The 12,162-nt window shown below is 29.0% G+C and overlaps 2 protein-coding genes across 2 annotated transcripts; both read right to left on the bottom strand.

Annotated features, from left to right (window-relative positions):
- Positions 1–16: 16 nt before the first annotated feature.
- Positions 17–919, bottom strand: LOC113370258 (chymotrypsin-1-like). Its single transcript, XM_026610930.1, has one exon. It carries the CDS (start codon positions 917–919, stop codon positions 17–19), a length of 903 nt encoding a protein of 300 aa, XP_026466715.1.
- Positions 920–2,348: 1,429 nt separating this feature from the next.
- LOC113370059 (MFS-type transporter SLC18B1-like) lies at positions 2,349–12,162 on the bottom strand. The gene is made up of 11 exons (XM_026610719.1): positions 11,515–12,162; positions 5,503–5,672; positions 5,285–5,432; positions 4,022–4,208; positions 3,815–3,955; positions 3,572–3,737; positions 3,356–3,451; positions 3,112–3,280; positions 2,894–3,015; positions 2,682–2,810; positions 2,349–2,485 (listed from the first exon to the last, which is right to left on the bottom strand). Exons 1-11 carry the CDS (start codon positions 11,623–11,625, stop codon positions 2,452–2,454), a joined length of 1,473 nt encoding a protein of 490 aa, XP_026466504.1. The 5' UTR covers positions 11,626–12,162; the 3' UTR covers positions 2,349–2,451.

Raw genomic sequence — 12,162 nt, 5'->3', positions numbered from 1 at the left:
ACAAAAGTAATCGTTATCACAGAAAGTGCAAAAATATAGTCTTATTTATATTTAACAAAAGTGCAAAATAAAGTGACTTATAATATGTCGAAGACCCTGACTTCATTGTTTTTTTAATCCACTTTATATATTTATCAACACGTGTAAATACAATTGGCAGCATTGCGATATCAGGTTCTGCTGTGAAAGATGTTATTCCAACTTGATTTTCTCCACAAATCAGAGGACTTCCAGAATCACCTTTATAAGCACCTTTTTCATAAAGATTTGAAAATGTGCAAACTTGTGTTTCTTTTATCTCTGTGCGTGAGTATCGTCTCCATTTTTGTCTGCAAGATGAATGAGATATCAAAGGTAGTTCAACAGATTTAAGAAAATTTGATCCATAATCATCATATTTAACTGAAGTCCGTCCCCAACCGATTGCAGTACATTCGTCATACTTTTCACTCAAGTCTATACGAGAATTTTTCATTGATGGTATGGGAGCTTGTTGCACATATTTGGTATATCGTAATGGACTTCTCAAGTAAACCATACCGATATCGTTTTGTTCTGATCCTGACACGTAATTTTTGTGAAGGATGCATTTCTTTCCTCTAATGGCTTGGGAATTTTTATCGCTTTTATAGCTTTCACAATTGCTAGATCCTGCAATTATTTTAAGTGATGGCACACACTTATTTAAATAACTTATATGATTTAGACAATGTGCTGCTGTCAATATCCAACGTCGACTCACAATTGATCCTCCACAAAAGTGCATTCCTTGTCTACGGAAAGAAACGATGAATGGATATTGGGTTATAGGCACTGTTTTTCCTCCAATTATGTAACCAGATCTATGACCAGTTGTATTAGTTGACAACACTTTGTGACAGTAGCAAGTGATTAATAGGATTAATGCATACTTGATCATTTTAGAAAATAATTTTGTTTTATTGTACTTGTATTAGACATTTGTCCAAAATGAGAAGATTGAAATGAAATTTATGCAAGTGGTTGGTCATTTGTCATTTTCACAAATTCAATGAATACTCATTATGTTATGTAACAATTTAGTACTCAAAGTAAAAATGCATTTTTTAATAAGCGCGGGAAGTAATTTGTTTAAAAAATTTGAAAATTATTAGAAGCCATTACTAATTGTTGTCTTGAATCAAAATTACGAGATAATTATCAAGCTTCTATTCCATACATGACAATATTTAAAATAATTAAAACACAATATAAATTTATATTTTCTATTTAAAAAGTCAATAAACCTAACTATTCCATACATCCTATATACATACATATCTTCATTATTTCACCATTCTTTAGAATTATGTCTAAAAATGTTTCTGATTCTTACCTCTTAAAATATGAAAGCAAGTGAGAATTAAATTATAAATTATGCACGATTTGTCATTTTATCAAATATTTGGTACACAGCACAAAGTCACGAAAAGTTCGAAAGAACATCAGGCCAGGCAACTTTCCTGGTAAGTCTGCATCCTCATTGGCTCGACAGTTCCGTAGTAACTTCCTAGACTTAGACCAACTCCGTTTTCCAGCTTGAAGAAGAGGTCGTTGATGTTTACATCGGCACCGCTAAAAATGATAAATATTGGGTAAATGAGTGATGCAAATTTTGGTAAAAGTCTATCGAAATGCAAGTTTCCAATGAAGATCGATATTGAATGTGCTGTACTATGCAAATAAGTTGACCATTGTCTTTATGAGCAGCAATACCCCGTCACATTTTGGATCATTGATCTGATATCATTACTGCTCAATATCCAATTTGCTGAAGTGGACATGAAATCCTAAACCAGTGGTTGCTAAACCATGTAAACCATTGACAGTGGTTGCTAAACCACTAAACCATTACTTACCACGCACTGGGTTCAGTAAGTTAAAGATATAAAACAAAATTCTGTTTTATATCTATACGAAACCTGATTTTGAGGAATTGGAACCATGTACTCATATTAATTTTAAACAAATAATGATTATTTACTAATTATTAATATTTATTAATTATTAGTATTTATTAATGAAGTTAATTTAAGCGAACAAGTTATTAGCCTTAAGCACAAAGAAAGTGTAACTAAAGATTCTCAGCAAAAAGTTTTGCAACAGTATTAAAATAAAATATTTTTATTAGACTGGTCACAATTTTACTTTTTTACTTTTTTATATTTGCGAATATTTTTTGTTTTTTGTTCCTTTTATGCATTTTATTTTGATGAGTTATGTATATTAAAATGAATAAATGTTTTAATTTTAAAATATATTAATGTTATTGTGAATTCCAAAATTATTTCAGTATGATTATTTCAATATGAATGAAATGAAAGATGAGATGAATGATAAACATTTATTTAGTAATTAATATATTATATATAACAAATATAGAAAGAACTATTTCTAAAAAAAACTATCGAATAAATTAATCTGCTAGTATTCCTAATGATGCGGTGTATACATGGACCTGTCTCTTCTGTCGAAAATAAAAATATGAAATTATTAAAATTTAACTCAATAAAATTAATGTTAAAATTCTAATAAAATTATTATACTTTTACCTAATTTTTGCAAATCTTAGGAAGAATTTGGTATTTGTGAGTGAAAAATTTAATAATGAAAATGATCAATGATCAATGAAATATTTTTTGAGTATATTGATATATTTTTACCTTGCCCATTGTCCTTGAAGATTTTTGTAACTATTAACACTATTGCATGCTAGAAGTGAGTTCATGCCTCCTGGACGAGATTGTGGAGTTCCGTCAATGGTAATATTACCAGCAATAAGTTGTTTCAAACTGAAAAGAAAGATAAAGATAATCAATGGGGATGCAATATCCAGTATGTTTTAGATGCAGAATTATTATTTCATTAAAATTACCTTCTTGTTGAACCACTCTCATTTAATAACAAACTCGTGGTACTTCTACATGCAGATGGAGGAATTTCTTTGTATGGTCCTTGTTTTCTTTCAAGGCACAAGAATACAATCAAGGTGATAGCCTGTAAGTAGTAAAAAGATATTTAATGTACATTAGAAGACTTTGTATAAAATGTGTTTTTATTATCTGAATTAAAGTGAGTATAATTATAACTTACTACAAATCCATGTAGACCAATGACGAACAATGTAGAATTCCTGAAGCCAATACTGTCGAAAAGAGCGCCGCTCACAGAAGGACCAACAAAAGCTCCTAAGGCAAAAGTACTTGTCCATAAACCAGAAACCAAGCCGTAAGTTTCAATGTTGTTGGGAAGACCACGAGCACTACAATTGGAATTACATAATTGAAGCAAATTGTAATGTGATTTGTTGGATTTTTTATCTAGCATCAGCACTTACACTGATGTGTTCAAAGCGTCAGTGAAGGAAGCTACTAATTGTGCTGATATTCCTAAACCGTGAATCACCAGGCCGATAATTATAGTAGTTAAAGACCTGAAAAAAACAGAATCGAATCTATAGCTATATAATGACTTGGGAAAACAAAGCCCAATTTTCATTAAGCACAACTGGTAATTTTAATTTGTAATGGTGTTATAGTACATTATTACTTACGAAGTATATGGTAAGAATGGAAGAGGTCCTACAAGAGAAAATCCACTGGCAACTAAAATGCATCCAGCCAAAGAAGCCGTTTTTGGTCTCAAACCGCGATCGCACAGCCATCCCCAAACTGGAGCAGTCAGAGCGTAAGTTCCACCATTTACGATAAACATCATACCTAAAAAAAAATTACGTGTCAAATCAAATTGTAAAGTATAGAAATAACTATGTAAAAATTCTAAAGTGGCTTTTTACCTAAAACAATGGGCGATAATTCGAATTGTCTAAGATGTGGTTCCAACGTTGCTGATAAAAATCCAATTGATACACTGGTTGCAGCAATGCTCAGTGCGCAAACGATTACAGCAGGAATACGTAGAAGACTAACCATGGATGCTGGAAATTAGATAAAAAATAAAAATTGCTTACATACAGATTTGATTATATCTTATTTTTCCTTACATCCTTGGTCTGTAACATCAGATTCCGATGTTTGTTTAGGAAGAACCAGAGCGGTCATAACGGCAGCCAGGAAGAGTGCAGAACCCAAAACAGCGAATGGAGTGGTATATCCTCCAACCGAGTACAAAGCACCTCCTAACGTTGGTCCAACAATTAGTCCTAGCCCAAAGAAGGTTTCCAATGAAGCCTACAAATAATATACGCCTGATAGTAGCTGGAGAAACACGTTGGAGAAGATAGATTTATCGAACAATTAGGAGTAAAACCTTCTAGAAGAGGTAATGAAGAATGAAGAGGAAGGAAAAGGGAACAGGAAGAAAGAAATAACAGGAAGGAAGAAGAAATAACAGTAAGAAAGTAAGGAATAGAAAGAAAGAAAAAAGAACAAAAAAAACAGGAAGAATAGAAAGTAAGAAGAAAGAACAGAAAAAAAGACAAAACGGAAGGAAAGAACAAAAGAAAGAAAGAAAAACAAAAAGAAAGAACTAAAAACAAAAAGAAAGAAAGAAGAACAGAAAGAAAAAAAGAAGAACAGAAAGAAAAAAAGAACAGAAAGAAATAAAGAAGAGGATAGAAGGAGTAGGAGAATTGGAGAACATTTTTGTAACTAATTGATAGTGCCATAGATAAGGAAAAATATGAATAGTACTCCGGCGAAAATCTGTTTAATAAAATGTTAAAAGTACATTGAAGAAAATTTATTTGATAAGGAGTTATTTGTGTGGAATAAGTAATTACCCAAATTTCATTGAATTTTAAATATGAAATTACATTGAGATGAATTTAAATTACAATTTAGTGCATTGTTTTGACATTAGACAATATTTTGCACTTGAGACATCACAATTACGCAGATTCCAACCTAATTTTAATGAATGACGTCAATACAATATTTATAACAAGGCTATTAGAATTTGTATTGGTTTCGTATTAGAAACTAATCTTATATTTCATAGTTAGATTATGAAGTACCAATAGTAAGTAATTGTAAGTATAGTAAAAATTATAAAATGTGTGAAAGAATTCGATTTACATAAACAAATATTTATAATTAATTTAGTTGAAATGACTTGCATACATTTCACATTAAAAAAACAAATGGTCTTAATACATTCTAATAAATCGATTTGTGCATTACTACCATCAGGAATAAAATCGATGTTGAACACAATTTTTTGTAGAAGAACTTTGAATTACATTTTCTAGCAACTCTGCTAGTTATATTGAAATGAAAATAGTAAATATACATAATATGTTACTTACAAAAGTGGTAGCAACATTATCAGGAAATTCTCTGGCAATTATGGCAAAAGAGGCTGTGAGAAATGCAGCATTTCCCAAAGCTTCAACTATTCTTATAATGAAACTCAATGCTATGAATGGTATATGATCATCAATTCTCTCCAGAAATCTGGAAAACAAAATAGTTTAAAACAAAATCAACATATTAAATATATGTATGTAATTCATTTATTACTTACCCAAATAATATAGCACATGTACCCGTCGTAAAGATGCCTGCATTAAACAAAACTTTGGGTCCTATACGATTTAAATATTTACCATACACTGGACTAATTATAAATACTACAAGTTCAAATACTCCGAATACTAATCCATACTCCGTAGCCGTCGCTCCTTTCTTTTCAGCCTGAAAAAAAAATAAAAATTTAATTAGCTGTTGCTTAATTTTATAATTAAATTGCGAGTTCAATCTCCCAAAACCAGAACATGGTTCTGATTTCCGCATTTGATTTGTTACATCATATCAGTTCACAGTCTACTTCAAGTTCATAGTAAAATTGTAAACCAGTGAACCTCATCTTTTGTTATTGATATGGGAAGCCTAAAACTAGAATTGACTAGATTTTGTCATCTTGATTTAATTGCCACATACAAAGTGCGTCTTGATTATGTAGTTCAAATTTAATTGCATTTTTTATTAATGCTAGAACTAGATAAAGTCTATAAATAGGATTTTTATGTAACATCTTTCACTGTTAGAAAAAAAATTAAAAATATAAAGATACAGAACAAAATATTTTTAATTAATAATGCAATAGAAATGTTGATTAGTTGACTTCCCAAAGAAAGGTTGGTTTCAGCCAGGTTGCTAATTTTTTCTTCTCGACGTCATAAGCCATTCTGAATTTATTGACACCTGAGTTGAAATGTGTATATGAGCATGTATATGTATACATTTGTGTGTATGCCAAAATTGGACGTTTTTTCAGAAACGCTAAAAAATTTAATAGCCATTTGATACTGGGCATGGTGGTTAGTTTTGCATTGATTGACTGAGCTATTTCTTCACATATAACAATTTGCCTTATGGCGAAATTGCCACTTACACCTTTATTTAAATAATAGATTCAGTTTTCACCAAATATTGTAAAAAAATATTTGTTGATTAAAAAGTTATTCGCCTAGCTGAAGTTGCATTTAAACATAATTCAAATTACAAGTTCAATTATTTATGCTGCAAGCATTAATCAATAATTATTTATGAATCACGAATGTTATTTTTGCATAAAAATGAATACTAAATATAATCTAGTTTGATAAGAAGAAACTGAAAAAAAAAATCGGCGTCCACTGATATTAATTGACCCATCATTGATAACTAACCCAAATAGTAAGGAGGCCATCACTTTCATCATAAATTGATTATATGCGTAGTAAGAATTGAAACAAAGTTGCTTTGGATATAGATGAGTATTGTTTTTTGTTGAATAATTGACAATTATATTAATATGTACAAAATCAAAGGTTTAGGTGGAATAATAAAAATCGTTTAAATAAAGACACTGCAAAAATACCTAATAACATTTGCTATATAAGATGCTGCAAAATATAAACTGTGCTACTAAATGTGACAAATGTGATGGTACTAAATACAAAAAATATTTACATATATTACCAATATGAATAAAATATTGAATGTACATTACATAAAAATCTAGTAAAATCCAAATATATACTGAACTAATTCAATTCGGATTTTGCATCATGATTTTTGCTGACCGAGCAAAGATCAAAAAACAAGTATCATTTGCGAAATTATATAACTTCCAATTTCCGACTTGTTTACTCAATTTTATGTATACATGTCGCCAAAATAAGTGCAAATTCTTATTTAGTGATCTATATTTATAAAATCTTATAAATAAATTTATAGTAAACAAAATCATAATTGATTATAGATATAAATAAATTTCTAATTAAAGTTTTCGTAACATATGTAAACAGATTTTAATTAAAGAAGAGAATTTGATTTAAATGATTGGTTTGGGTGAATATATCAGTGTTTTCTAGTAAAATAATAAAAATTAACATTTTTTAAAAAAATTGTCAAAAAAATGCAATGTACCACAGTTTAATATTTCACTATTTTTATGATAATTTGTAAGTGGCTAAATATTATATGAATATTGTACTTGGCATTATATAAATGAGAGTATATATTTCATTACTGATTATTATTTTGTAGTATTTTTCGATATTTGATATTTATTAGTAATATCAAATTATTAAGGATTTCAAAAACAAAAAAAAAATACATTTAACAAAAAAATCATAATTTGGGAGCCGACGATATGTCCAGAATGTGGAGTGAGAAAACCCATAGCCAATATAATTTTTTTCTTGAAAAATCTGCTGAATAAGGTAAAAAACATAGAAAAAATGAATCAAATTACTAGTACTAACAAAAATAATTAATTGCAACTTACTAATAAAGTAAAGTGATTTTGATTGTCCTTAAAATAAGTAAAAATAATTCAAGAATGGCCTAGATATTAGCAAATTCCTAGATTAAGCAAAAATACTGTACGTCTTCATATTACACTTCAGTAAAATAAAATAGCTTTTTTTTTTAAATAATACACATTATAGACATGCATTTCATTTTTTATAACAAATTGACTATTGATTTGGATAATCATAACTAAGTTATAAATATTATGTAAAAATAAAAAATACTATGGTAGAAAGTGATACTGACCATACTGATACTGAAAAGTGATTTAATTAGTATAGAAATAAATTAGACTATGCATTGTCTAATATGAGTACACTTTTACGAAGTTGGTCATAACTCATAAGAAAAATTGAAATATTTATCGACCATAATACAATAAGGCAGTGGTTTCCAACCTTTTGCTCCAATAAAAAAACATGTTGCGTCTCCCTTAATTTTATAAATTACTTGACTGATATCAGAGCACAATCTAATATGCAATATTATGTAAAATATGAATATATATGAAAAAAGTATTTTTTGTTTATTTTTTTAATATATTAAAAATTTTGGGTTATTTTGGAAAATATGGAAACCCTAAAGAGTGCACGCCCCACGGGTTGGAAACCACGGCAATAATAACTTGTTTTTGCATAGATTTATTGTGGATCAAAATAATATAATATGCTGGGTGTAAATGTAGAAGTAACTTTGCACAATTTAAATACTGTAACTCAAAAGGGCGACCTTAAGAGGTCCTTAAAACCACATTTTGATGTAAATGTATGACACTTATATAACTTTGCATTATTGTGCAGATTTTTTCACAAATGCTGGTTGTATGAAAAATATTGCAAAATTTATTATTTTGTAAATATTTGTACAATCACGGGTTTGCCTGCCAATAACACTAGATTGAAAAAATACATCACAACAGCTCGATGATACTAAGGGCAGTAATGATTGCTGTCCATAAAAAAATTTCTTAGTCGATTCTTATTAAAGAAATACTTTCCCGCTTTTCATATTCGCAATCAAATCACGTTATCTATTACAATCGCACAACTTTATCTTACAATTAAAAAGATAACCAGAATGTATGAATGAAACAAGATCATCATCATCATCAGCATCCGCTCGGCTGTTGTACATTGCTCCAGATCCGCCAAAGTGCGTAGTACGATGACAATTATTTATTCGGGGGTTTGACAAGATTTATTAACATCGGCATAGATAACGAATTTAACGACATTTAGAAGAAACAGGCGCCTATATGTATTCGATAACAAAATGTTTATTTACATTAGTCATTTGCGATAATCGTATTTAGCTGGTGTAGTGTGATTTCTAATTATACTAAACGTCTAGCAGCCTTATCTCTCGAACATATGTTTAGCTGCTGAAGTCAGACAAGGATGTATGATTATTATAAAAAAATGTTTACTAATATCTGAGAAATTTAGGTAGAAGAGTTATCAACATGCTTTGATGGATAAATTTAGCAAATTAATTTGACGTCTGTCCGGGTAGATATTTCTGGAATGATTAAAAAACTGTTTTTGGAAAAAGTTCATTGAATGCGAAATTAATCTAGGTCGAAGTAGTTTGGCGTAAACAAAATGCTGATTATCTATGAATTTTTAAATGAATGAAATTATTAAAATTTTGCGAATGTAGATGTTTATAAAACCAATAAAAATCTTTAATAATCACATTTCCATGCAGTAATCTCCTGTGAGCACTTTTATCTTGAACACATTTAAGAAAATAAGTCAAAACTATCAAAAAGATCATATTTAGAAAAAATGTAAAAGTTTCTTATAAACAAGTGCTTTTTCAAAATTTTGGAAGTTAAAAAAACAGATTTTTCAAAAAAAAATTAAAATTTTCGAATTTTTTCATTTTCAAAAAAAAAATCTAAATTTCGAAAAATTCACAAAAACATCAAAATTAAAAAGAAGAGATTTCTTACGAAAATTCAAGAATATTTTTAAATTCCAAAAAATATTTTCAAATTCTCAAAAAATTTAAAAAGGTCGATTTTTTTCAAAAAATGCCAAAACATTCAAACCTTTAAAAACTTTTCGAAATTATGAAAAAAAAATTTAAAACTATCAAAAAGATCAAATTAATGTTTTTGTTTTATTAAAAAAAAGGCAACTCAAGAAATATTCTTCATTCATTCAAAGGGATAAATTTTTGCATGAAATTTATTTACAAAATGTAAAATTTTTAATAAAAATAGTAAGAATATATGTATCATCAATAACAAATTTGAAATAAATATTATTTGGAGTGACTACTGCAAATTTTAACTCTGAGTTTTATAAAAGTTGCATAATTTGCATAAAAATTGCATATATTTGTCGAAGGGCCGATTTATCTAGAAAGTCATAAATATTTTTGGAATATCTCATTAAAGTAAATATTTAATTTTAAAATTATAAAGATTTGAGTAACAGATCTTAAAATATTTTTGTTTAAAATAATAAATATTGAACTCATTAAATATTTTGTACTACGACTAATTGAAGATTTTTAAAAGTAACGTATTTTGTATAAAATACTTAAAATTTTAAGAAAACCGATTGATCTATAAAGTCACCAACAATAAATTTCAATATCAATACTAAAGTGAATTTGTTGAAATATAACAATTTTTGGTACTCGTTCAATACTGCAAACTCAAAATCACCAAAAGTGAATATTGGGATTTTGGAAGCAAGAAACCTCAAGCGAGGAATTTATTTCTTAGAAAAACGTAAATTTTTAAATACTGAATGTGTTCTAAATCTCAATCATTGTTATGTGAATAATTAGTATTATCACAAAACTAATACCGCATTTCTATTGTCTCATCATTTGAAGTGTCAATTTCTTGAAGACAAATGCGACTATAAATCAGAATTATGTATGTGTGTGTATGTATATGGATATATATATATATATATATATATATATATATATTATGTGTGTGTGCGTGTATGTACCTGAACAGGATTATGTATGAAAATTATAATATATTAAATAGATGACTGCCATAACCTTTAAGAACGTACTCCAATGTTGGAACCATATCGGAAGCAAATTATATATAGAACCAGGAAATGCGAATAATTATGCTTTTAAATCTGTGACACTGCATATAATTCAACAGATAGTGATTACACTACATCCGTAGTAAATATCTCAAAAAAGAAAGTGGATCTGTGCAGAATTGCAATTGGCGCTTAGATATGGTGACAAATTGTGTAAAATCGGGTGTTGAACTCAAAAAAAAGAAAAAAAAAATTAAAAAAATGTAAAAATGTTCTCAAAGGTAAAACGTTAACTTCTCACGGCAATTGAAAGTTGATATTAAAAATATTGAACAAAAACTATTGAAAATTAAATATTCTAATAAGATAATGCCAGTCCAGTTTGCACATTTATAAGCACTGGTACCTTGGTATCAATACGTATGTTACATAAACTACCTCGAACACAATGTAGATTTGTTATTCTCGTACAAACAAATTCGAGAAATCCAAATGGATTCACAGGATGTGCATCGAATTTATATCAATACGTATGATTGATTTCTTATAAACAAACCTTGCAAGTGTATCAATTGGACATCCGTGGAATTGATCAATACATTACTTTTGAATACATAGTTTTTTTTATAGATAGGCAATGCATAATATAATATACATGTTAATTCAATAAATAACTAAATAATTCTATAAATTATTGAATTTTATTATTTTCTTACCTCTTGTGGGTAGAATGGTGCCTGCAAGCTGACGCAAATGGCGTTGCAAAAATCAGCAATTCCTATGACGATCAGCGTCAACCACTGCCTTCTTGAAAAATTTAAAGCCATCTTCCTACTGCTACTTTTACACTTTCAAAAAGTTTTTCAGAACAGGAGTACTGTTTATTACTCCAATAAAAATAAATAAAATAAATAATAAATAAAAATGCGTTTGCGATTTCAAAGGAATACTATAAAATATACGCGCGCAAAAATTATGTAGTCACAATTAATTAAGTATTATTTAAGAATATCTACGAGTCTTTTACTACACTTTAAGTCCGTTTACCTCACTAATCGCGCGCGTTAAAAGTTCATAAAACCGTGGATCACGTGGAAAAGTTGCTCATGTGTTGGATGACCAAATACTTCTCATAGAAAAATTTCCTGTTATTCATGATGGCGCATTTTCTACAAAGTCCTTTCTACTATTATAACTCACTGCACAGGATTACCTCGACATGTGAACAGGAAGAAGGAAGTCTTGAGCACCACAACTGTTCCTTGGAACGAACGAATTTGTACTGATTTTTTGAGAGGACGATTGACCATCGGCAACCCGGGCAGTGTGCAAGCGACATCTGGACACTGTGTCGTCTAGCCAGG

This window comes from Ctenocephalides felis, unplaced genomic scaffold, assembly GCF_003426905.1.
Source record: "Ctenocephalides felis isolate EL2017-DRISC unplaced genomic scaffold, ASM342690v1 CF-g0.4_SCAFFOLD_01492, whole genome shotgun sequence".
In the NCBI taxonomy this organism is placed as follows: Eukaryota; Metazoa; Arthropoda; class Insecta; order Siphonaptera; family Pulicidae; genus Ctenocephalides; species Ctenocephalides felis.
The sequence above is the reverse complement of the archived record's forward strand: the minus strand, read 5'-3'. Positions and strand labels throughout refer to the sequence as shown.